Source organism: Vidua macroura, chromosome 1 (assembly GCF_024509145.1).
Source record: "Vidua macroura isolate BioBank_ID:100142 chromosome 1, ASM2450914v1, whole genome shotgun sequence".
In the NCBI taxonomy this organism is placed as follows: domain Eukaryota; kingdom Metazoa; phylum Chordata; class Aves; order Passeriformes; family Viduidae; genus Vidua; species Vidua macroura.
In genome coordinates, this window is record NC_071571.1 from 59,376,186 (window position 1) to 59,400,790 (window position 24,605).

The 24,605-nt window shown below is 36.1% G+C and overlaps 1 protein-coding gene across 1 annotated transcript in view; it reads right to left on the reverse strand.

The window, feature by feature from the left end:
- Positions 1-24,605, reverse strand: part of SLC9A3 (solute carrier family 9 member A3) — a 50,250-nt gene that overhangs the window by 9,300 nt on the left and 16,345 nt on the right. Inside the window, exons 2-9 of the mRNA XM_053983020.1 lie at positions 15,990-16,292; positions 11,151-11,311; positions 9,108-9,186; positions 8,146-8,323; positions 6,959-7,179; positions 4,861-5,063; positions 3,965-4,054; positions 2,075-2,145 (exon numbers count right to left, since the gene is read on the reverse strand). Of these exons, the coding sequence (XP_053838995.1) occupies positions 2,075-2,145; positions 3,965-4,054; positions 4,861-5,063; positions 6,959-7,179; positions 8,146-8,323; positions 9,108-9,186; positions 11,151-11,311; positions 15,990-16,292 (1,306 nt within the window). The remainder of the gene's footprint in view (positions 1-2,074; positions 2,146-3,964; positions 4,055-4,860; positions 5,064-6,958; positions 7,180-8,145; positions 8,324-9,107; positions 9,187-11,150; positions 11,312-15,989; positions 16,293-24,605) is intronic.

A 24,605-nucleotide genomic window follows, 5' to 3' on the forward strand; every position in this document is an offset into this window, starting at 1 on the left:
CAATGGAAAGTGAGGGATTTGTGTCTTGAAGTTTTTCAATTAGTATGTAAAGAAAGTCAAGGAAAAGCCTGCTACAGACTTATTCAGCTGTCACAAAGCATTTAATCAGTTCACTTACCCAACACTATACAAGAGTGCTATGATTACAGCATCCAATTTTTGAGTCAGTAACACATTTTATACTTTGGGATATTATGCTACCTTATTTTTTCACTTCTGATTATGTTTAATTTTCTTTTCTTGTTGAGAAAGTAATCTGCTTTTTCCCAGGTGTATTGTAGGACAGCCAGACTAGAAAATCAGTTCAGAATGACAGTGCCCTTCCAGAAGCTCTACCAAAGGGCATTATTCATGCCACTGATGTGCCTTTAGGGATAGTAGCTACATGTATTTTCAGTGATTTATACTTCCAAGATTGTCTGATAGTAGAATATCTGCCCTGTCATGTTTAGGGTCCAAAAAAATTAAAGGCTGTTGTAGTTTCTTCCAACTTTCTCAACACTTCATATAAAGGGCATGAGGCAGCTTTGGTGACTACTGCTCAGAATTACTCTATCCATCTCGCCCAATGGCCATTTTGAGCTTTTGATTCAGATTGCTTAAACCTTTTTGTGTTAAATATTATTCACATAATTGATAACAATTCCTCTTCTCTGGCCAGAACATTTGACCAGAAGGCTCTAATTCAGGTTGCCACACCTGAACCCATCAGTTAGGATGCTAGGGGTTGCCATTTCTTTATGGAAGCAGCACTTTCTTGTACATAGAGTCTAAAAGGCAGGCTTAAGACAGACTCATTCAAAATACATTTGTCATCAAACCACATACTCAACCATGAATCTACATTAAGCTATTCCTTCTGTTCTTACTCAAGGGGATTACTTCCTGACATGCAAGATCTCATATGCTAATCTGCCACTTTAAAAATATAGCTCTGTCTTTGAGGCAATATATCAAAACTGGAGACGTATTTGCATGTATCATATATAGCCTACTGAAATTTATTCCCAAAAAATAATCTATAAACTTAGACCAAAATAAAGAAGATGTTCTGTCTGTAGTGCCTCAGAAAATTTTTACTGCATAAATAAATGAAGATCAAAAGGAAAGGAAGGAGATTGTCTCTATAACTGGATGCAGGTGAGCAATTCTGCTTGAGTTCCAGTACAAGCTAGCTTCAGCCTAAGAATTTTATTGTTTTGCATGATAATGTGAAACCTAGGCTAACAGACTCAGCTTCTCAGAAAGCATTAGGGTTGCTCTGCAGAAAGCTAACACAACCACATGGCTTTTGGATTGGAATTGGCATGTTGAGTCAGCAAGAGTTTAGCAGGTCAAAACTGACTCTTTGCACCTATGAAATGACCTGACTTCAGGGAGAGAATGGCCTAACTTGAAATAACACTCTTAAGGATGTCCAGATTTAATGTCCTTTTTTCCACATTTATTCATCTAGGTATGGAAATGTGTTCATCACAAGGGCAAATCTTCACATGTAGGAAGGAAATAGTGTATCTTTCAGCTGAGTAATTCTACTTCTTTCTAGATGAATCAACTATAAACAGAGGGGATCGTTCACTATTGGTTTCAGACTAATAGGCTGAAACTGTCAGAGTAATTTCAGAGCACCCTCTGCCATAACTTTGAGAGGTGTTGAACACATCCTTGTAGAGATAGGATAAACAGCTAGCGTAGTTGTTGGTGAGGATTTTTAGTGCATCCACACATAAATAGTGCTCATGAAATGTAGTAGTACAAAGAAAAATCAACATTTACATTCTAGGTGAAAACTTTTGCAAATAGTCAGTTCTCTAATCTTGAGAGAATGACCCCTGTATGTGAACTGAGGCACCTGCAAAGGCATAATCTGAACTGTGGAAGAGAAAGGAAAGATTCTAGTTGTAAGGGGACAAAAATACACTGTTTTGACAGTTTTTCCACTATTTTCAGTATTTAACCTCTTTAACTACATTTAGCATCCTTGCTTTCCCTAAGCTCACAGGCTTAAAAAGTTATAATGTACAGATAATATTTCCTAGCAGTATTTCAAAGTTCTAAATTGGTTACTACTTACTTGTCTCTCAGATAATGATGCCCTATTTGTCCAGAAATGTCTTCTATAGCAGAAAGAATGTGATCAAAGGCCTAGGAAAGTGAGAGTGGAATTAATATCTTTACAGAAATGAAAAAGCATAAATAGAAAATAGCTCAATTTATTTCAAGTTCTACCATGTGACTATGGAGAATAATTTCATGGCTGTTATAAACTTTTTCCCCCCATTTACAGAAGTACTAACTACTACAGGCTTTTCTGCAAAGGTCCTGAACTTTCTAACCGGTTCTTCATAAAATCACTTAAGTATTCTTGAATTACAAGGGTCTCAGGGAGAAGGTACTTAAACCTCCATTTTAACATTCAATTTTAAAGCTTTTATGGACTCATTTTATCATCTCCATTTCTGCCCTATTAAGTACATCTGCCACTATTAGTGTAGGTGATTATTTCCGTTGAGCAGTTTCCACAGTGATTCTTTTTCAATTTTTCAGGAGTTCATAATCCCCTCAGAGTAGAAGTAGGCACCATTCTTATAATATCTAGGGCAAAATTTCATACTGAGTATATTAGCTGGCTGATAGAAATCTGGAGGCTTATAACTCTTGATTCAAACCAAGGCAGCTGCAGGAACAATTTGGCCTTTTTCTGTGTATGGTTATTAACATTTCACTCTGAACATTGGAATGATTACTGCAGAATATACAGGTGCCAGGTTTGGAACAGCAGGGCTGACATTTGGCACTGGTGAGGCTGTATCTCTAGTCCTGTATCCAGTTCTGGGCCCCTCACTTCAGAAAGGACATTGAGGTGTTGGAGTGTGTTCAGAGAAAGGCAACGAAGCTGGAGAAAGGTCTGGAACACAAGTCCTGTGGGGAACAGCTGGGGGATCTGATGTTGTTAAACCTGGAGAAAAGGAGGCTCACTCTCTATAACTACCTGGCAGGATGTTGTAGGCAGGTGGGTGTTGGCCTCTTCTGCCATGTCTCAGGTGAAAGGACAAGAGGAAATAGTCCTCAGTTGGGCCAGGGAAAGTTCAGATTAGATTTCAGAAAAAAAAGTTTTCCCTGAAACAGTGGTAAGCACTGGAATAAGTTGCCTAGGGAGGTGGTGGAGTCACTGTCTCTGTAAGTGTTCAAGAGTTGTCTGGGTGTGGTACTGGGGGATATGATTTAGGGGTGACTATGGTGGTGATGTGTTGATGGTTGGACAGGATGTTCTTGAAGATCTCTTCCAACCTTGATGATTATGTGATGTCTTATACTCTTCCATCCTTTAACCTATATTTATATTGAAAAGTTATGTTTTCTTTTAATGAATGAAAACTTTATAATGTGGTGTGAAAGTCAATTGGAAGAGTTTGTGTTTCAAAATATTCTAAAAGGGCAAAGAAATCCTGGGACATACAATATTCACACCGAATTAAAACTGTTGTCATTAATCTGGAATGTCAGTATATAATTATTCTGTACTGGGCAGCAGAGTATTTTTCTATGTAATATGCAAGCTAAAAAGCCTGCTTTCATACCTTTCCCAAAAATTAAGTTTTTGAAGAGGAAAAATAAAATTTTTTGGACATGCTTTGCCCTAGCAATCATCAATAATTCTCCTCTTTTAGATGAAGACAAAGAAACATATTCCATCTGCGCTGTTTCCCCAGTACTCACAGCCCCATTGAATTCTCAAGTGAAAGACCAGAACTTTCATTTGAATATCCTCTCATAGGACTCCAATCAAAGAGAAAAACAGCAATGTACAAATAACTTTGGAAATGTTTGAAGGATTTTGCTGTTGAATTTTGATAGGCCACTCCCTTACAAAAAAAGACATTTTCACTAACACTTTTGTTTTCTCTTAAGGTGGTCTGTAAAAATGCAAAAGATACCATGAGTTTTTTTTTAAATATCTTACTCTGCCATGAAGTTTCTCATTCAGTTTTGGTTCTCTGTGTTCAGTTTTCTTCACTTTCAGCCACTGTACCAAAGGTTTGATAGTCAGTCCCTAAGGATTGAAACATGACAATAAATGCTTGGAAGTCCTCTTAGACTTTCCTCCAGCTGGTTAAACAGAAATAAAGCACATTTGTGTTTTATTTGGTGGTTCTCATATTTTCTCAGTTGATTTCTATTCCTTCTAATAGATAAAATAATACAGTACCCTCAGTTCCTATTACAAAGGTTTGAAAAGACAACAGTGGAAAAATATATCATTTATAGGAAAAATATGGTAGTGGGAGAGTAGAAGTGTTTCCTATGCCACTGAATGTGGTATTTTCTCCACAAATCAGGAGTCTGTGAACACAACTAAACTTCCTGTAATACAGTTCAGAAAATATTGTAAGCTGCCATCTACTGACATATTTTCATTTAAATTACTTTTTTTTCATCCAGAAAGTGCTATTTGTTTGGATGTTAAATACTTTCTTGTCCCACTGCTTGCTGCTATTTTTTAAAACAAGGACTGAGGCTCAGGTAGATCAGCTTAATGACTGTATCTGCCCATTAAAAGCACTGTTCCCTATAGTTATTCACATGAGGTGAAGGATGTTTAATCAGATATTAACTTTGCACTATTAATACCATGCAGCTAAGACTGAACAATTTTTAGCACAGAGGAAATTGTGTTTTGCCCCATGTGGTCCCACATGAAAACATAAAATAGGATCTTTGTTACTAAAATTACAAATTCAATTATGCTTTCAGTTCAGTGAAACAATATGCAACCTTCAGCTGAGAACTGCTTAAGCATTCAGTACATTTGAGGGACTCCTTCTCCTTGCAAGAAGCATGCTGGAGAAGTTAAATTACCTGGAATATAACAGTAAAAAACACAACAATGATAGTTGTGCTGACAAACAGGTTTCTGTCTTTTACTTTATCCCCATCCAGAAGTGCAACAAGAGCAAAAGCAACTGCTCCTCGTAGCCCACCGTAGGACATCACCACCTGGTCTATTATCTCCAGCTGGACAGTTCTGTAGCGGTTAAGAATCCACGTCTGTATAATGACACCTGTAACACACGAATGTCAGTATGTCTAGAAGTATCCTTATGGAACGTGGCTTTGAGTAACAGAAATGGTGCCACCAGACTTCCTTTATAACAATCTTCACCACCACCTTCCCCCCCGCCCCCTCTTATCACTGTGTTGCCCACTTGGTGCCTTCTCATTACATCAAGCTGAAGGAATTAGGTGAAGCTGCTTCTGTGAACCAGCAGCTCTTCTGAGAGTGCTGCCCTCTGGCACAGGCACTCCAGGGAAAGTTCTGCCATGTGCTGACCTTGGAAATTCTTTAAGAAAGAACAGGTTTTCTGGTACTGTAACCAGTGATATGCAGAGGGTCACTTAACAGAAACAGGTTAAACCAGCACTGATTTAGGGAGTAAGTGTGGTACCTTTTTGCAAATCACTGAAAATTATGTGTAAGTCATTGTCTTATGGAGGGTTGTTTAGTTATGCTAACACTGTCTCCGGGCCTACAGGTGAGATGCTGCCTGCTGCAGGAGACCTAAGGCTCTAGCTGTCTCAATGTATCCTAGAACTCCCTCCATACAGAGGAAAAACAGCTTCACCACTCCTGTAACGACATGGCATGTGTGTCCCACTGCAGTAGGCCAGGGCTGTTAACCAGTGCAAAACAGATTCCTCTATTTTTAAAGAACTTTGAAGTTGCACCAAGAGAAGTGTCTTGTAACTGTAAGAAGGGCCTCTGGGGGAGGGGACCTTGGAAATGCTACCAATCTGACTCCTCCACGGAATGAGAACTGCAATTATGTAATGCCTAATATCATCAAGTATTTAGTAATTTGTCAATGTCTAAGATCAATTACTTTAGTGGGTGCTTATTGTTATTGCTGAATATTTACTATTTACTTATTGATTACAGGATTGTTAACCACTCATTTGAGGAATATAAAAAGTGTCAAAGACAAGACACTTTTAAAACACCTCAGGTGCATTTGCAGTTACTGAGAGGCAGCTAAATTAACAATGCTTGCAGAATATTTAGAAAAAGAGGGCAAGGAGCTAGGCACTTCATTCAGCTTAGGAGCTTCTAGACAGAATAAGAACACAGAATCTAGGAAAACTGTCATCTAGGTAGATGTGTGACCTGTCATTTGAATTTAAGTCAAGACAAACAGGCAAATAAGCTGGTTTAACTTATTCCCAGGCATAAGTACACACATGAAATTGCCATGTGTGTTACTCTCTACAAGTACTTCATTCTACACCTTTTTTGCGATTTTAGCAAAACTACAGCAGAACTATGTAGCTGGGCATATCATCACTGGCATTTTGAAGTATTTGCAAATTTATATAAACCCAGTAAATTGACAGTAGGTAATCCCTACATGCCACAGCCTTATTTACTCAGTTTTTCATCAGTCGCTGAGAATTATTTCGTAAGCCAGAGAACCTGCAGTGTGATTATGTATGGTCTGATATCATTGTGTGCCATAACCTGAAGTCAGCCGTAACATTAGCTTAAGACAATCTCTTTAGTGCCAAATTGAAAGAGCTGAAGGAAAGATATGGCTGACAAGAGTCACATCTTTTGTTAGGCTGCAAGTTAAAGAACAAAGTCCATGTTACTGGGAGATTTTGCCAATACCATTTGCTGGGTCAACAAAGGTTAGCCACTGCATGATTCATGTTAACTGCTGGGCTACTCATATCTTCACACATCATCAAAAATGACATCCTGCTATATTTTCAGCATATGACAGAACTTACTGTAGAGCTTACTCTACTACTCTAACCCAAATCCAGCAATAAATTCAACTAAAATAAATTGAATGTTTCAAACTGAATAAACATAGAACTCCAAATATTTTTGGTGAGAGGGCTAAAGAATATGTGATTGCATCAACAGTACAATGCAAGGACAGGAAGGTCACTCTCTTACCAATAACTCTATATACAGAGATGAAGACCAGAGTCAACAGAATAAAAGCTGTATTCCAAGTCCAGATATTTGGATCCACAGCTGAAATACCCAGGAACATGAAGATAATAGTTTCTGCTCCACTGGCTAGCATTTTCATAGTATATTTTACAGTTGTAGAAGACTGTTCAGATATGTTAGCCTTGACATATTTCTGACAACAAATGCCACAGAAAGTTATCCTAGAAAAAGAAGCAATTGTTCAGAAAATATGTGTTGCAACATTTAATATTATTTCCATCTGTCTGTCACATAGTGATAAAAATCCACTATTAATTCCTAAGAAAAGATACATTCATGAGCATTTGTGGAGTCTACCCTTGGTAAAAAGCATATCTCAAACATACATGCTGGTGTGACCTCAAGTGGCCTGAAGACAGCATTTCATTAGAACATAACAGACTGTAATTCTCTTTTGATTACCATACTGCTTTCAATGCAAATTTTTGAACCTTGTTTACATTAGTCATAAACTAATGATTTGTTTGCAAAAAGATTTTCAGAACTTGAATACACTTACTACTTACATCTACAAACATGACAAGCAAAACTGAGAAGAAAGGTTTGCTGGGAATCAATGGAGACTAAGAGAAGAAAGACCACAGAGGTACTCAAGCCAAAACAGGCAACATTTAGGCAAACCTTAATGGTCAGCCAAGACAGAGAGAGAACAGAGAATAGTGACATTCACATAGTCCCTTAGAAAAATATTGCTTGAGTTTCTAGTTATAGGGAAAGATGTCATAACAAATGGACAATGGTTAAGTTTGAAGTATTATTAATAACAGAGGAAAGAGTCATGTCTGTATTTTGCGAAGGAGTCCTCATGTTGCTCAGCAGGTACTGGAAAACTTGCATTCCTTTTCAAGGCTGAATGACAGGATTGGCAAACTATAATCTAATGCAGTGTGAACATAGTATTATCCAGCATAAACTTAATGAGTCCCATATAATATTATATATGTATATATACACATATAAAATATATTATACACTTTTAATGTATATAGATATATAGATATATAGATATATAGATATATAGATATAATATAGAGTTGTCCCATATAATTTAGGTTTTCCTTTCAATGTTTTTAAAAACCATATTCCCTTCTCATCTGCTTTGTAGGCAGTAGTAAAAGGAGACTTACGCTAAGATCGCAGAAAGAGAAAGCATCTCTGCTGTGAGGTAGGACAAGTAGGAAATGATAAACACAAATCCAGGTTCAATGATCCTCACGTGCTTGGTGAAACGACTGACCAATGAGAGCAGGAATGCAAAGAAAATGCCAACCAGTGTCCCACCAAGACTCACCACGAAGAATGACACTGAAAAACAAAACACCTAACACAACTTAAACCATAGAAATATAATTGTTTGAACTAGTTCTCTTCCAGAGAAAGGACAGCAAATGGCCAGTAAATCACAGAAAAATTTGGAGGATATGTCAAATTAATTTCTGTAGAAAAACAAGGCTACTTCTTAAGTAAAGAAGTTAAGCCTTACCGTTTTACTTTTATTCAAAACCACTGCATTTCTTTGTACTATTTTTTCCCATGTTCTGTAAATAAATGCTTTTTACAAAAGCATATTATAGAACATGACAAAGTGACTATTAAAACATTTATTCATAAGATAATTTAGTTTCATGCAATGCTTAGAATGGGAAATAGTGGCTAAATTTTCAGGCAAAATTTCTTGATAGCTACTGGCAAACATTGCTTGATGGTGATCAGTGATAAGGAGTGGCAGTGCCTGTATGCAATCTCGATTTTCCTGGAATGCAGGGAGACCATAGGCTGAAATTAAGGAAATGCTATTAAATACAAAGAAAATATATATAGCTGTCAGGTTTGGTGTTCTCAACAAATGAACTCCACATCTCTTGAGTGTCCTCAGAAGAAAACAGATCTGATTAAGTTTCCTAAATATTCTGAAATATTTATTTATTTATTTTCTTAAGACATTTGCCTATGCCATACGAGTGTGTGAATATGAATAATAATGGAAAGGGCTGAAAAACAACAGTTGCCAATAGCATAATAATAATGTTTTGTTTAAAATATTGCATATATACACCAATTCTGTGATACAAAATTAATTTCTACCCACCTATGCCTTTGAGACATTCAATCCCTGTCACATTCGTTGCACCTATCGCAACAAAAGAGTCAAACACATTGTACAGCACCTGGAAAGAAAAGTAGACTAATTTAATAATTGCTCCTGAATTGAGCCTATTAAAATAATCTCCTTAGGGACCTCAACATTATGAAGTCTGAAATTGTGTTTGACTGAGGGAAATTCTATCTGGAGGGAGAATTTTACATTTTCTCAAAATAAAAGAAATGCAGCGGGCCAAGAAAAAACAAAAATTTAAAAAAAGAACACTTCACAACAATACATTTCTCTCTTCAATATGTCACCTATGAAGCATTGTTACATATATTTGTGTTTTCTAAGACACTTCTTGCTGTAAAATCCAAGTATTTGAAAGATTCATTTACTCACATGTATAAGATAAATAAGATACTTAATAAGACAGTAATAAGATGCTAGTAATAAGATGCTAATAATAAGATACTGAATTATGTTGAATATATATAAGTTGAACATAAGAGAGAATATAATAATTGTGCTAAAACTTTTAAAATAATTGATTAGCAGTGATTGAGCTGAAAGTAATGAATTCATCTGATCCATCACCTTATCCTTATATGAGTATAATTTTTGAGACATGCCAATTTAATCTGCTCTTAGTTCCTCCAGTGGTGAATGAGGCTTTCTCAGCTTTCCTTATTGCAGCTAAACTTGATAATTCTTACTGTATTCATGTAGTCATGGTATACCGGCTACTTTTTTTCTGTAACAGTAGTCTTTTACATATTTATGTCTAAAGAATGCTATACCATCCACTTTCTTCTGTCTTCCAGTCTTCCCTTTTTCAAGGTAGTAACTCCACTGTTTAAAATTTCCTCATAGGCTGTGCTTTGTAGCTCTGGATCATACTTGCTCTTCTGTTTTTTCATCAATGAACAATCAAACTTTCTTTTATTTCTAGACTGTTTGTGCTAATTTCACAGTAACAAAATCTCCTTTTCTTCTGAAAGCAGTGATGTTGATACTTGAGCTCATCAGAGGTTTATTTTAATTCTGGCATTACCTCAGAAGTACTACGGATACCAATATCCAAGGGCAATTAGGTTTCTCTGGAAGCAATACTGTCATTTTCAAACTCATGTGAACAGTTAGGCTGCTGTCAATGACTTTAGAGTGCTTTGCTTCCTTGGCTGCAAAAAGTTAAGTCATTGAGCCTCATGAACATGTCTTACCCTCCCTTGAAGATAGGCAGGAGCAGGAATAGGAAATGATCCAAAAGTGAACTGAAGCTCTACAGAATCTTGTTTGCATAGCATCTTTCTGCCTTAGGATTTCCTGGTCCCTGACCACTAGCACTGCATTACAAAAATATTGACAATTTTATTTGGGAAAAAAAAAAAGTGTGAAAAGAAAAGGTGTTTCAATCAAAATATCAGTAGAAATCTGGGATTATTTTACGTCTATTACAGGCTTTCTAAATTTAAAAAATGTTTGCAAAAAAAAACCCCAGAAACTTTCTAAAATATCACACAATTTTTTTTCCAAACTACCTCTTTGTTATATACCTGTTTGATAAACATCTGATCAAAGTAAAACTAAGGGAGCAGGCATAAACACTTTGAAGAGTATTCTCTCTCTCTCTTTCTCTCACTGGCTAAGGTATGCATATAAATTATGAACATAATACAGATATGGAGAAGAATGTATGTGCATTAAAAAATAACAGCAAAGGAAGGCTTAAAACCCCTGGAACTGATTTCATTAAGTCATGAAAGCCCTACTTAAACAGCAAAGGCATATTGAACATGCACCCCTGAAACTTCATTTGAAGTGTCCAATTCAGGACTGTGTGTTTTATGTCACTTACCAGCTCCAAATAGCTTTCAAACTCAAACATCTAATGTTTGTAAGCAAGAGAAAAAACACCATGAGATGCGCTACAGTAGCCCATGAGTAGATATACACAGAGAGTACAATGTTTCTTTAAAGGGAAAAATGTGCTTCAGAAGAAATCCCCTTGAGTTAGGTTGACTTTGGGATATATAATTTACTTACCACAGTTACAGCATCATTCAGAAGGGATTCTCCAAAAACAATGATGAATAGAACTTCATTGACGTGGACTTCTTCAAACACTGCCAGAACAGCTACAGGATCCACAGCAGCAATTAAGCTGCCAAAGAGGAGGAAGTCCAGCAGCCCAGAGTGCAGTTCACCTTCAAAAACAAAGCAAACAAATTATAAGCAGAATAATCTCTGTATTAGCAATAGTACTGACAGACTGGGATATTACAGATAATGCCAAATACTGGAAAATAGAGATGCCAAGATATCAACTGGAAAGCGTGTTACAGTGACTACTTAAAAAGTTCTGCACTGAGTCATGTTGTATCCTACAAGTTTTGTTGGATTCAACATTGGCCCATGTGGATCAAAGTTACTTCTGGGAGCAGAAGCAATACTGGCCTGTTCTTGTGACCAGACAGTTCCAGATCTAAACTAGCTTTCTATTTGTGTGTTGCATGGTTTGTCTAATTTGACTAAATTATCCAAGGATAACTAAGAACTCACAAGATGTTAAGAGGGCCATACCAGCACTTCGGAAGTAAATATTCCAAAATATTTCATGTCACAGGTAAAATTTGACTTTTGGTCACTAAGAACCGCTACAGTGGTGTTTAACTGCACTCAGTACAACTGAATACCCATAGTGGCCTCCTTACTCACTGATAGGTGTGGTTAAGCTCCTTGTTTCCAAATTAGGATTCATGAGGCTGTTAAATTGTCTGCAAGTGGACCATAAAAATAGATGAAGGACCAAAAGGTACCTCAACATGTTTGTGTTGCAGCCCCTAAGGAATTTTGGCAATGATTTCAAAAGTTTTGAAGCTACAAAACTCTGGTGACAGTGTAATTCGGTATTTTTTTAACTTACTTTTAGTTATTAAGGTTATTTTGTTCAGTTATACAAACAGACCAAGACAAGCATTCACTGTCATTTTAAAAGTAGCAGAAAAAGAAAAGAAGCATAGCCACAAAAAATGCTTTACTCAGCTTCCTAAATACCTAGCAAAATCTACACTCTTCATGAAATCAAAGTCGTAACACAGTCATTTTTTTCTAAGGAAAAGATTTCTGAGCAGTGAAATTCCCTTTGTGTTTATTAATGGATGGAGGAAGCAAGGTTCATTAAGAAGTGATGTTGCCAAAAATTATACGAGGAAGAGCAAAGAAGGAACAGGTTGAGAATTCATTCATTATAACACAATGCAGAAGCCCATGCCCACAATTTTCAGGCATGATTTCTATAGGTAGAGAAGAAATTCAACTATTTAAATGGTTTTGAAGCATGAGTCAGACAATGACAGTCAGTAGCCATAGCCACAGCCACAGGATCAGTAGTGCCTGTAAGGTACTTCGAGAACAGCATGGCCACCCCTCTAGAAAGAACTCTGAAAGGTAATTTTTCAAATTCAAAATGGTTTGTGCTTAGAATGTAATTGAAACAGAAACCAGATTCCAAATAGTTTTGAAACAAAATGGCATAGGCTTATTTACTCAAGAAAAGGATACTTACATGGGCAGTCAGAGACAGGAGTAGACAACACCCTGTTATATGTGACAATGCCCAGTACTCTGGTGGAGCTGCAGATGTATATATTCTCTTAGCTACAATCTGCCAATCAGAATATCTACAAGGTTTCCATACAGTTTGTAGGGGGTATGGCCCTGAAAACAGAAATTCATAGCTTGCACAGATGTATTTTTCAAGAAGATAAATAGTCTTGTTCACACTTGGACCTATGGGGCTGTGAACAAGAACTGAGCCTATCAGTTTTAGTGTGTGAGTGGGATTGAGGCAGTGACCTTAAGTCTGTGCCAAAAATTCTGAGAACAGCCTTGAACCTAAATCTGAGCAATGGTTCCACCAAATGTTGTCCTTCTCAGGCAGGCCTAAGGAAGGAACAAGACCAATGACAATAACTATCAATTATCATGATATAATAGAACATAAGATTTGAAAATAAATTGGCTCACTGAGATTGCTTATCTTTTTTATGTGTTACCAATTATAATAATTGGTACATTCTTTGAAGACTTGCAAATCTAGTAAGGAAATATTTATGGGCAGATTAGGACACATCTATTATTCCTACAAAGCACTGTCAAGACGCCTGGAGTTTCTAAATCAGACTTTCATTTAGAGTAATAACAGCATTGATTTTCAATTGGAACACAACCGTGGCTTCCTCCAGCTCATCAGTGACACCTGACCAAGGTAAGTTCACTGGGCCCAGTTTAAGACTTTTAGACACACTCAGCATGTTGCAGCTATCACCTAGATTGTATCAGAAAAACTATTCTGAGCACTAGTTACAACCACAATACTGCAAGTGTTAGTTCTCCCATGAACAGTGAACAGTTCACTGCAATCAGCAGTTACATAATTCTTCCTATTCAGTGGAAGCAGACTGATGGTTAACAGGTTAATGTGCTAGTCTTTTTATTTCAGTTCTAAAGAAGGATTTCTTCATTACCACCTTCTCCATTTTCCTTCTGCAAATTATTATATCTCAAGGGTATTGAATGCCAACAAAGAGCTGCTTTTATGTTTATTTATGTGGGAAATCTATGCAATCCAGTTTGGATTATGCATTCTTATATTGATGGACAGTACTACAAGCTAACTGAATGGCAAAGCTAGAAGTCATTTGGTTTTAGTTCCTCTTAGTCTGAGTGGATTTACATTTCTACATTTTAATGATATTACTTTTATCATTATTCACTTCAATTGTAGAACAAGTGGAATAGAAATAAATATACGCCATGGAGCTTCAACCAGAAGTTTCTTCTAGAATCTGAGCAATGCAACATTCTCCTATCTTCAGCAAGTAACAACAGCAAGGTTTTTCACAGTGTGGTGGTTAGATCTTGTTGACCTCTTCAAAGTCAACACAATAGATTTAGTGGATTAGTAAGTCTGTGCCATGTAGGTATTTTAGACTCCTACTTAGCTTTGCTGGAGAATGACATTGTTTGAATCAGGGGCAGCCTTATCTGGCCTTTTTCACAGCTGGAATTAGAACTCTAGTAGGTCTTCATGGAAAAGACAGGTCCCCACAGTACACAAATAATGCTCTTTATAAACATTGAAGTTTGCCAGACACATCAGTTTATTGTTCGCCTTTATTAACATCCCCCAATTTCTCTTGTAGAGCTTTAGCTATGACCTGTGGTAGGGGCTGATTGTCCTGTGTAGCTGTAAGCTCAGAGTTCTAGTATGCATTGTCACTAAAAGATTTGCATACTGATGAAGCAGAACATATAAACATCAAACCCAGTTTTGCAGCTAGTCATGAGTTGTTTACAGACCGGGAGGAGAAGAATAATTTAAGTGAATTTTTCTCCTAAAATAATGGGTTTTTTTTGGAAAACAGTCAACTTTTCTATTTCACATGTTGTAAGGAAATCAATCCTTTCCCTTTAATGACTTAAAGCAACATATTTTTAAGGTAATTATCATACATTATATTTCTGAGAACAAGTTTTTAAGAAAATATTTTTGGTCATATTTTTAAATTGGTCCAAGCATCTTGGATATTTAAATAAAGAAATCCTTTTTCAATCTGCAGTAGAAATATCCCTGTCATATATTTTCTTTCTGAACACCTGATTTTAATTATAAATGTGATATTGTGCATGAAATATATTGCTTAAAGCACAATAAACCTCTTATCTATCTAAAATTGTCAAAGACTTTTGCATCTGAGCCGTCACCTTTGTATCTTCCTAAGAAAATATTACTGTTTCTAAAATAAGACTTATAACAAGGTAAATATCTAAAATGTATCCACCATAGCTGTCTATATTACAAACTGCAATTATATAACGTGAGTCTTAAATGAAAGTAGTGATTAAGTACTGCTGGTCTGTGCCTCTTCTAGCAGACCTGTGCTCTTACATCACACTGTAATTAAGACAAAGTGTGTCTTAGAATCATAGAATGGTTTGTGCTGGATGGAACTTATAACCTCCAGTACCACTACCTGGGATACCTTCTGCTAGACCAGGTTGCTCAGAGCCCCATCCAACCTGGCCTTGAACACTGCCAGGGATGGGCCATCCACAGCTCCTCTGGGGAAAGCACTAGCAATATGAAACCCTCACTTTTTGGATTTGTGGTCTAGAAAATTGTGCTTCAGCTACCCTTTCAAGCCCCTTTGGATTGCTCCCATTAAAATGGCTTCCTTTTTTTCTTTTTTTTTCTTTTTTTTTTTTTTTTTAGTAAGTCATCTGCTCCTTCATTTTATAAAACCTCTAAATCTTCAGTTACAATTTCCAGATTCAAAAAATGCAAACGAGATATGTAGATGGGTCATGCATATATACCCACTTAGTAGCCACTTAATATTAGATAACACTTATTATAAATAACTCTTAATTGCATTAATAACATTAAATACAGTAATAACATCTATTATTAAATAGCAGTAAAAATAACACATAATACTAAAGCTGACTTCAGGAAGACACTTTCATTTCAGAGTAACTTATAAGGTTTTCTATCACAGCAGAAAGAAACAAGCCCTTTAGTGTGTGTTTTTGTCCAGATGTCCATTAGCAGAAAGAATCCTGAGTTTTATCCTGGGGGTGTGTGCACACATTTAGAGCAGGACAATATAAAAGACATGTATTCAAGTAGCTTTTATACTTTCCTTAGGGAAGATTTTTCCCTAAGGAAAAGATCATTCTTAAATTTGATAAAAATACTACAAACTGCTGCCATTAAAATTGAATTTTTCTGCTGGAAAGTGTTGTTACATTGTAACTTATCACCCATCTAACAGTATATACAGTGGCATTCATAATTGTGTCTTCACAGATCAAACTTACCCATTATTCCTGTCAGATAGACACCATAGAGGGATAAACCAGTTGTGGCAGCATTCCATACTGTCCCAATGACAGCATACAAAAGGATGGAGCCAAGATTTCCAAAGAACAATCTATTTGGCATAAAATACCCAGCATCCAAAACAATGGGGGGCAGCAAATAGAAGAAAAATACGGTTGGTGTCAGGGAGAAGGAGGCAAGGTGATCTGCTGCCCATACAATGCCACCGAGGAAAAGACCAAGGACAATCAGCAGAGCACTTTCTGGTACCACCCGAGTGACTTTGTGGGACAAGTGGAAAACTGCAAGGAAACACAAAAACAGTGAGTCAAAAATTAAATGGAGAAACAATTTGAGCAATGACTGTTGTTTGCTGGCAATTTTGACTCCACACAAATTTTTGCTTTCATTTTGATTAGACCCAAAAGCGTACATGGAATGTTTGGGATACAGACACTTATAGAATAAAAAAAACCAGAGTTGATCTTCAGATTTTATCCAGCATATTTTAACTTATCTGAAGCCAATATTCCATCACATTTATATCCTTCATTGCATTATCTTCTCTTAACAAGATCTGGTTAGGGAAAGATGATGTTCTGTGCAAAGCAGTAAGTGCAAGGCTGAAAAACAATGGAGAAGTCCTGGAAATGGATGACATTATGGTTATAAAAATACACACCCAAAATACACACCCATTATAAAAATACACACCCAAAATCCTAATTATTGTCTTTAAAAATGATCCGTTTATTAACAGGCTTATTGGAAGATATGATAAGGATGCTGAAAGAACTAGTTTCAAGACAACTCTTTTTAAATGTATAAATATTCTGATAATGTAGCCTGCAGCAGAAAAAGAATGAAGCTTATATCATGGGAGATCCCTTTTGGGCCTTTTCTTTAAGACATCCCTAATAATGATTTCGCATAATTCAGAGGCTTTCTGAAAGAAATGAGTCTTTGTGGGGAATGATTCTGCAGTAGGCTGCTTTCTTTTGTATAAGGTGTCACAAAGTTTGTATGTTATGATAGTATGTAAAATCTGTTAATAATGACAAACTATATATGATATACCAAATATCATATGGTATATGATATTTATCACAGCAAAACGTGTAACAGAATGGTGTGGTCAAATTATTAAACTAGCCAATAATTAGAAGTAGGGAAAATTACTGAGTTCTATGAGCAAATCTAAAGAGACAGAGAGATGGCATGACCAGACAGAAAAAAACAAGACTGTTCAAGGTGACAGAAACACAACTAAGACTGCAAATACATGTGGCAACATATGCATTTGATAGGTATCAGATAAGACATATGCATTTGATAGGTATCAGATAAAAGAAACTGTAGTGCATTTGATAGGTATCAGATAAAAGAAAATAAAAAAGCAGAGAGAAGAACAGAGAAGTCAAGTCTACAAAGATAGATAGGAGGAAGAGAAGTCAAGTCTACATAAAAGAGAAGTCAAGTCTACATAAAATAGGAGGAACAGGCAGAAGTGTTTGATAATAAGTAAGGATGGGTGATTTCATTGACTTTCTTGGGATTTCTGTAAGCTTGTCCTTCAGTTTATCCTAAGTAATGATGTGTCCCAGATGGTCTGAACACTGGTACTTTGTGAAACTGACCCAATAAATGTGGCTTTACTTACATAGCTTTGTGTTGAAAATGAGTTACACTTCAGAAAGAAAATTTTAGTAAAAGCCACTAAGTTTCTCCTGGTTTGAACAATAGCTGTGTTGAAGCTGTTACAATGCTAACGCAATTTAGCTAAGAACTAGCTTGGACAAAAATCCATCATTATGAATTCCAGACTATTAAGCCATAGTGGAAGAATATTTCCAATGACCATGCAGAGATCTAGGCCAGATTGCTTTACTGAAAGACCATTGTTTTTCTTCCCATCTAAGTATTGTTCCTTGTCAAACATTTACTAGTTACCTTTTAGGGTGTTTTAAGGGCCCCAGTCCTGAGCTATCAGCTTTTGCCTTGGCTGCATCTACACAGGCACCATCATCATTACAGCAGCCCCACAATAATGTGCTTACTTAAGCTATAGAACCTTCATGGTCTCATCAGAATAGAAAACATAAAAGTCACCACAGCATCCCTAAGCCAATAATGAGCGTGAATGTAGATGCTCCTGAGAGTTTGCAGACAAGACTTGAAAACATGTTGGAACACAGCTAAAAAGTGGGCTTAATACAAAAGCAATCAGACACAAAACCAAACTGCATTCAGTGAAGCTGACTAAACCATGCCAGCTTTCTAAGTCATCAGTGTCATGTAATGAAGAGATGAATGACACTTCACAGAAACAAACACCCTGGTTTTTCTGTTAAGTTTCCTCTCTTTGTTATAAAATCCCATGGGCTTGCATTAAAAAAGAAGAAGAGAGAGGAAATTAAATGAAGAAAAGTAAACTAGCTACTATTCCATGTGTACAAATTGTGGCATTAGCTTCTCAGAAGTCCTTCCTACTAGTCATTCTTGATTCCTTGAATTTCCAGTCAGTGAATTATCAACTAATTTATCACCTCACAGAGAGGGGATTATCTCCTTATCCCTGAAAATGAATGTTGCTGAGCTAGTCTTACTAACCAAAGTCTGTTTTTCCTAATCTTATGTTAGCAGATAAGCCATGACTACAAGAAGTTAAAGTTAAAATTTTAAAATGAACCTGCAAAGACTTTTCAAAACTAGGCATTTGGGAAAAAAAAACAATGTCCAGCTAAAATTTCATATTCTGTAGAATTCTCCCCTTTTCAACCAAAACCAGTTTTGAATTCTGGGAAGCTAATCTGATTTTGGTTATAACATTGTCTCCTCCTAAAAGTTGCATTTTCCCAGTGAATCAGCTCTGTCTGGTCCCCTTTAACTCCAACCCACTGATTATCTGTGCCAGATTTTAATACTATCAGCAATAAATTCTTCTACTCTATTGGTTTAAGGATGCAGGCCATGGACAGGAAAGATATTGCATGAATGGGGTCTAGAGAAGTCTCTTTTCATTTTTGTATTTGGCCCAAGCAAAATCTGAAAACCAGACTGTATTTGTTTTAAGATAACTGCCTAGCTAACTCTTCAGGCAGAAAGCATGCTATATGATTAACAGAAATATGTCTATAAGCATAGAAATAAGTAAAAGGAAAATACCACAGCTGATGAAATTCAATAAAATAGCTTTGGACTGAAATGCAATTGGAACTTAGATTAATGTTTGAGCTCATATTTGCACCTACACAGATTGATTTTTTTTTCTGGCTATGTGTATAAAATATATTTAATCAAGATTGTACATTATGAGTAGTTATTACATTTGTGGAATTTGATAGAGATAGGTTAATTCCAAATTCAATCCTTAATGTTTATTTTTGTAATTCATTATTCTGAAGCAATGTCTCTGATATGTTCTGAGAGTATTACAAACTCACACAATGATAACACTTCCATAAAATTTGTCTTTACTTGTCTAAAAGAGATCCAAAAACTGTCCCACAAAATTAGTTGTGTCTCCATGACAAAGTGTAACTGGAAGATTTAATTACACCTAAATGTAGCATGAGTGTTTCACCTGACTGAGGAGCAAAATACAGTCCAGCAAGGTTTGTAAACTCCTAATGGACAAAGAGTTTAGTTTGATTCTGATGTGAAAGAAATTTCAACTATCAGGAAGGAGGATATCATGCAGTGCTGCTCAGATAAATTACTCTGCTACAGACCCAGAAATGAAATTGTCTACTTTCACGTCTGTTAATAAAGAAAAATACATTAATATATTTTAATGAGGAGAGGAAAAGTCTAAAAGGAAGAGGACCTGTAGATAGTTCATGGCATGGAAGAAATAACTGTGCACAGGGCAATTTTGTGATCTATAAATTTTTACAATTAACATTTAGCATTTGGAATTCTTCTACCTAAGTCTAGATACAATATTAAAGAAAAAGTTAAACATCTGTCTCCCTTCTAGTACATGCTATACCTGGTTTGAAAGTGGGTTGGACTGGCTACAGGGTAAACTGCGTTTAAATTCAAGCTGAGCAACACCAAATTAGAAGCTTTCTACAAATTAAGAAACAGTTGCACAGTATAAACATCCTGTGATTTTTTTCAGGTGCTTCCTTTGAGATCTAGGGAAAGGGCCTGTGGTATTTAAACTATCTGATGAGCAAGACAAAACAAATTAGCAATCTATGATGTGGTGGCTGGAAACACTTTATTTTGACTCAAAGAATGAAACATACTTTAAGAAGTAAATTTGGATTGATGGCCTTTTATAAATGCAGTAACTTAGATTAAATCTTTCTGTGGAATTTACAGCATTCAATGAAGTATCTCTTGCTTTCTAATGCCATCTGTGACTGGTTTGGAAGATGTGATTCAACAGGATAAGCTTTTTCTCACTTACTCAAAGAAATTAAGTCAGGAAGACTGGTTAAAAGAAAGGAAAAATTAATTTAAAAATAATAAAGAAGAGATACTGTACAATTCATCTACAAGTTGTAATATTTGTAGACACCTAAAAAAATTTCTGAAGTAGGGTTTCCGCTTATTTTTTAAATTATCTCTAACAAAACCTATTTTTAATCAATAGTGATTTTTTCATATCAAAGAAAATAATTTAATAGCTTAGATCTAGATTTCTTTTTGCATTATTTTCAGCTGAAATGAAAAATTCAAGATAGATTTACAACCTTTTGAAAATACAGCACTGCAAAAACAAAAATCTGAAACTACCTATTTAAAATACTGCTAAATTTCAGGATTTATGCAGTCATTTCAACACTATTTCAAATGAATAATTACATTTACATTAACTTTGATAGTGTAAAATCAAGTCTCTGAAAACAGTAAAATAATTTTTGCAGCTATTATCACCAATCACAAAACATAGTGCACACGTGCACAGTACACAATGTGTCATGCAGAGAAATCAAGAATTTACATATAATAATGATGATAATTCTCTGCTGATTTTTTCCCATGTATCTTTGGATAAAATCCAAGGACACATAAAATAATTTAGAAAATTAAAATATGATGAGCCTATCATTTCCATAGTTTCTGTGAAAGCATAGATATGAATCCGCAAATATTTCTATGCTCCTCTTATCAGGATCAGTGGCAGGCATGATGTCTCCCATATGCATTTTCACTAGTTGTTCAAACACACACTGACACTCCCTTATTAGTCTGTTTTCCAGTTCTGACTCTTTATTTTCACTTATAAAGTTGAAGTTATCATACTTCACCAAGCCGTGGGTGCTTCTAATTGGAGGTCCAAGACTTTATTCTCTCTAGCTGGTGAAAACCCTTGCCATTGACCAAATTGAGAGCAAAACACTGCAAGCTCCTTTGAGCTTCTTTACTTTTCAGTGATGCAAATAACAGTATCTCCAAGACAGCACACAATCAGATTTTTTTAATAGCACAAGAAACTTTTTAAGAGAAGACATAATAAATTACGCAGAAGAATATTCTGCCCATCTCTCCTCTAAATATTTTCCAGTAGTTGGGCACTGACCGGCAAGCATGAAATTTTTGTATCTTATCTTATCTACCTTCACATTCTCCTTAGCATTATAAAGCATCAATTAAAAAACTGTTAAGTTCTACCATTTTTGCAATTTTTTCAATAGTGCCTTCTGCAGGTACATGTTATTATTTAATACACACACACACAAAATTCCTATAGCATACCTGGAGAAAAATCTGCATTATCTTGCCTGCATAATAGCTCAAAGTATAGTCAAATACTGGTTTGTGACCTAAATTGTATCAACTGTAGCTGGTCAGTAATGTAGTTCAAAAGACTCTGGAAAGCCCTGGTCCATTGCTATTGTGTTGGTTTACCTGAATAAGACATGGCCAAACCCTCTAAAACACAATATAGAGCATACATTTTCAAGAAAGGATAATTTTGCTTCTCTCTTGCCTAAAAGGCATGGATCCCTGGGTACGCTCTTGCTCCATAGCCCCACACTTTAGTTGCAGCCACATAGTGGGTCACAGCTCAGTCTGACCAGCTACATCTGCCATACCAAGAAAGAAGCAGCAGTGCTGTAGAACTACATACAGCCAATACACACCCCTGCATGAGATTGCAGCATTCATGGTGTAGGAACTGTGTGTAGATGCTGCGACAGAGACAATTGTGTATTTTCTATGTTTGTTTTTTTTAGTCTGCAAAGTCCTTTAACAGACTAATATAGATTAGATTAGATTAGATTAGATTAGATTAGATTAGATTATTTGGAGAATGTTTCCCATTAAACTGTTTAAGTAGGAGCCCTGACATCTAAAAAGCAGCTAAGCAGTCACTGTTTTAAAATTACTTCTCACTCTTGGTTTACCAAGGGTCTCATATAATCACTGAGTTTAACTGGCTTCCTCTGGTGTGTGCTGTGGTCCTCTCATGATACTGAGGGCAGTGTATGTCAGTCCCAGTCTGCACATCACCTCGTCCAGTCTAACAGTGATTTTTTTCTTATAAAATGGACAGCACAAAACCCTTAGCAAACTTCCCCATTGCAACGGTTTAGAAAATTGCTTAACAATAATGACCGTTTTTGGTTTAATTTTTAATCATGTTGGCAGTTTTTATTAGCTCTCTTCAATGCTACAGTTACTTTCTCTTCTGTTTATTGGGCAAATTTATTTATACTACCACTTTAATCTCAAATTTCTCCAGAAGTATTGCTGATAAGTCTAATATTTACTTACTCCACTCTTTACTAAGAAAAGGTTTTTGATGCCATTTCCTGTTTAAGAAGTTTTACTTGTTTATAATTCTCCTATCTTTTATTATGGCTCCCTTTACTTCTCAACAGTCATGCCCACCTACTAGTTCCCCAATAAACTTCCTGCACATGCTATACTTGATTTCTTTATACTCTCAGGTCTTCAATTTTCTGCTCTATCCTTGTAATTTTTATTATTTTCACAGATGCACCAGTTTTGCATCCTTCTGTGCACAGACCTCAGTTGTACTGGGTCTCTTTGTTAACATGTTTTTCATGACTTGACTTCCTGAGTTTCCTACTTTAGCAAACACAGCATTTCTTGCCTGCATGGCCATAGGCACACCTTTCAACTAATTACAGCTGCTTATGTAGCCTGCACAGAGTATCTGGGAATTCTCATCAAGAACCATAAATACTAGAAGGGCTATTTGGCTGTTTATCCAGACCTTAATTATCCCACCATCATATTTAATGATCCTCATCTCAGAGGATTATTGCTCCAGCAATAATATGTGAAGGTACACCACCAGCCCTCATCACAGTTAGACACTTCATTCTGATTTCTAGCCTGAACTCATTCACAGATATTTTATGTCCGTTTTCTTTTGTGGAAGTGACACCAATTTTCTTAAATGGCTGGTTTGCCCTAATAATAATTCCTTAATTTTCTATTATATAAGCAGACAGAAAAACATACTTTTTGCTGCTTGTCTCTGGTTTTTGAAAGTAAACTACTTCTTTTCAGTCTTCAACTCTGTCTATTTCAACCTGAGATCACCTTTGTGGATTCAGAGCCATCAGAAATACAGATTGCATTCTGCATGAGTCATAGTAGAAGCAGGTCCAACAGCATTAATAATTTCCTATCACAATCTATAGTTCAGCTACATCCTGGATTCTTTATCACACTGGTGGCTCACAGTCACCCTGTATTCACTTTGTACAGGTGTACCTCTCTTCGCCTTCCCATTCTCATGCCAATTCCTGTCATGGCATCTGAGTGAAACTGCCCTTGGTATTACTGTATTACAACCTGTCCCCTTGTACTCAGGATTATATATTTTTCCTTGTACAATAGCCAGATCTACATGAATACTGATAATGCCTGCAGAAATGTGTCATCAGAAACCTTCAGCAGGAAGGCCCACATCTGTTTAGTGGTAAACCAAAAAAAGAGCAAAACCAAAGCCCTGCATAACACCTGTCCAAAACCTAAACTCTAGTGACTTCCTGTGGCTGAAAAATAATGCTCTTATAGTTCCATACTTTTATCTCATCTTTTCTTTATCCACACAGAAACTATTTTACTCTGTCTTATCTGCAGATGAATTTAGGCTTAAATTAAAGGAAAAATTTCCATTGTGTTCTAAGAGTGGTTCAGTTGAAGAAAGGATTCAAAGCATTAGGGAACTGCATTTCTAGTTTGTCCAGGAAATGTTTGGGCAGACTAGTCAGAACTGAAGCTGATCATTATTATTCTATATTTGCCTTTCTAATCTTTATCAACAAAGTGTGCTCAGATATTTTTCCTGCTCAGGGGACTGATAGCATATTTTATAGTCCTTTGGATTTTGTTCTGTGGACCTTGCAACAACAAAACAAGTGTTGTGAATTGATGTTGCCATTTGGAATTGTTTATATACAACAGGCAAAAATCTCTTAAGAAAACACATTTTAAGGATTTCTTCTATCAATAATCCTTAGACAGACATGAAATTATTTTATTAATCAGAACCTTATGCTTTTACCCGATCTAGAAAAAAATGAGAGATTTATTGAAAAAACCTTGGAGTTATTTTATATCTGAAGAAACTCAGAGATGTAATATACATATATTGTACAACAAGAGGTAAAAGCCACTTT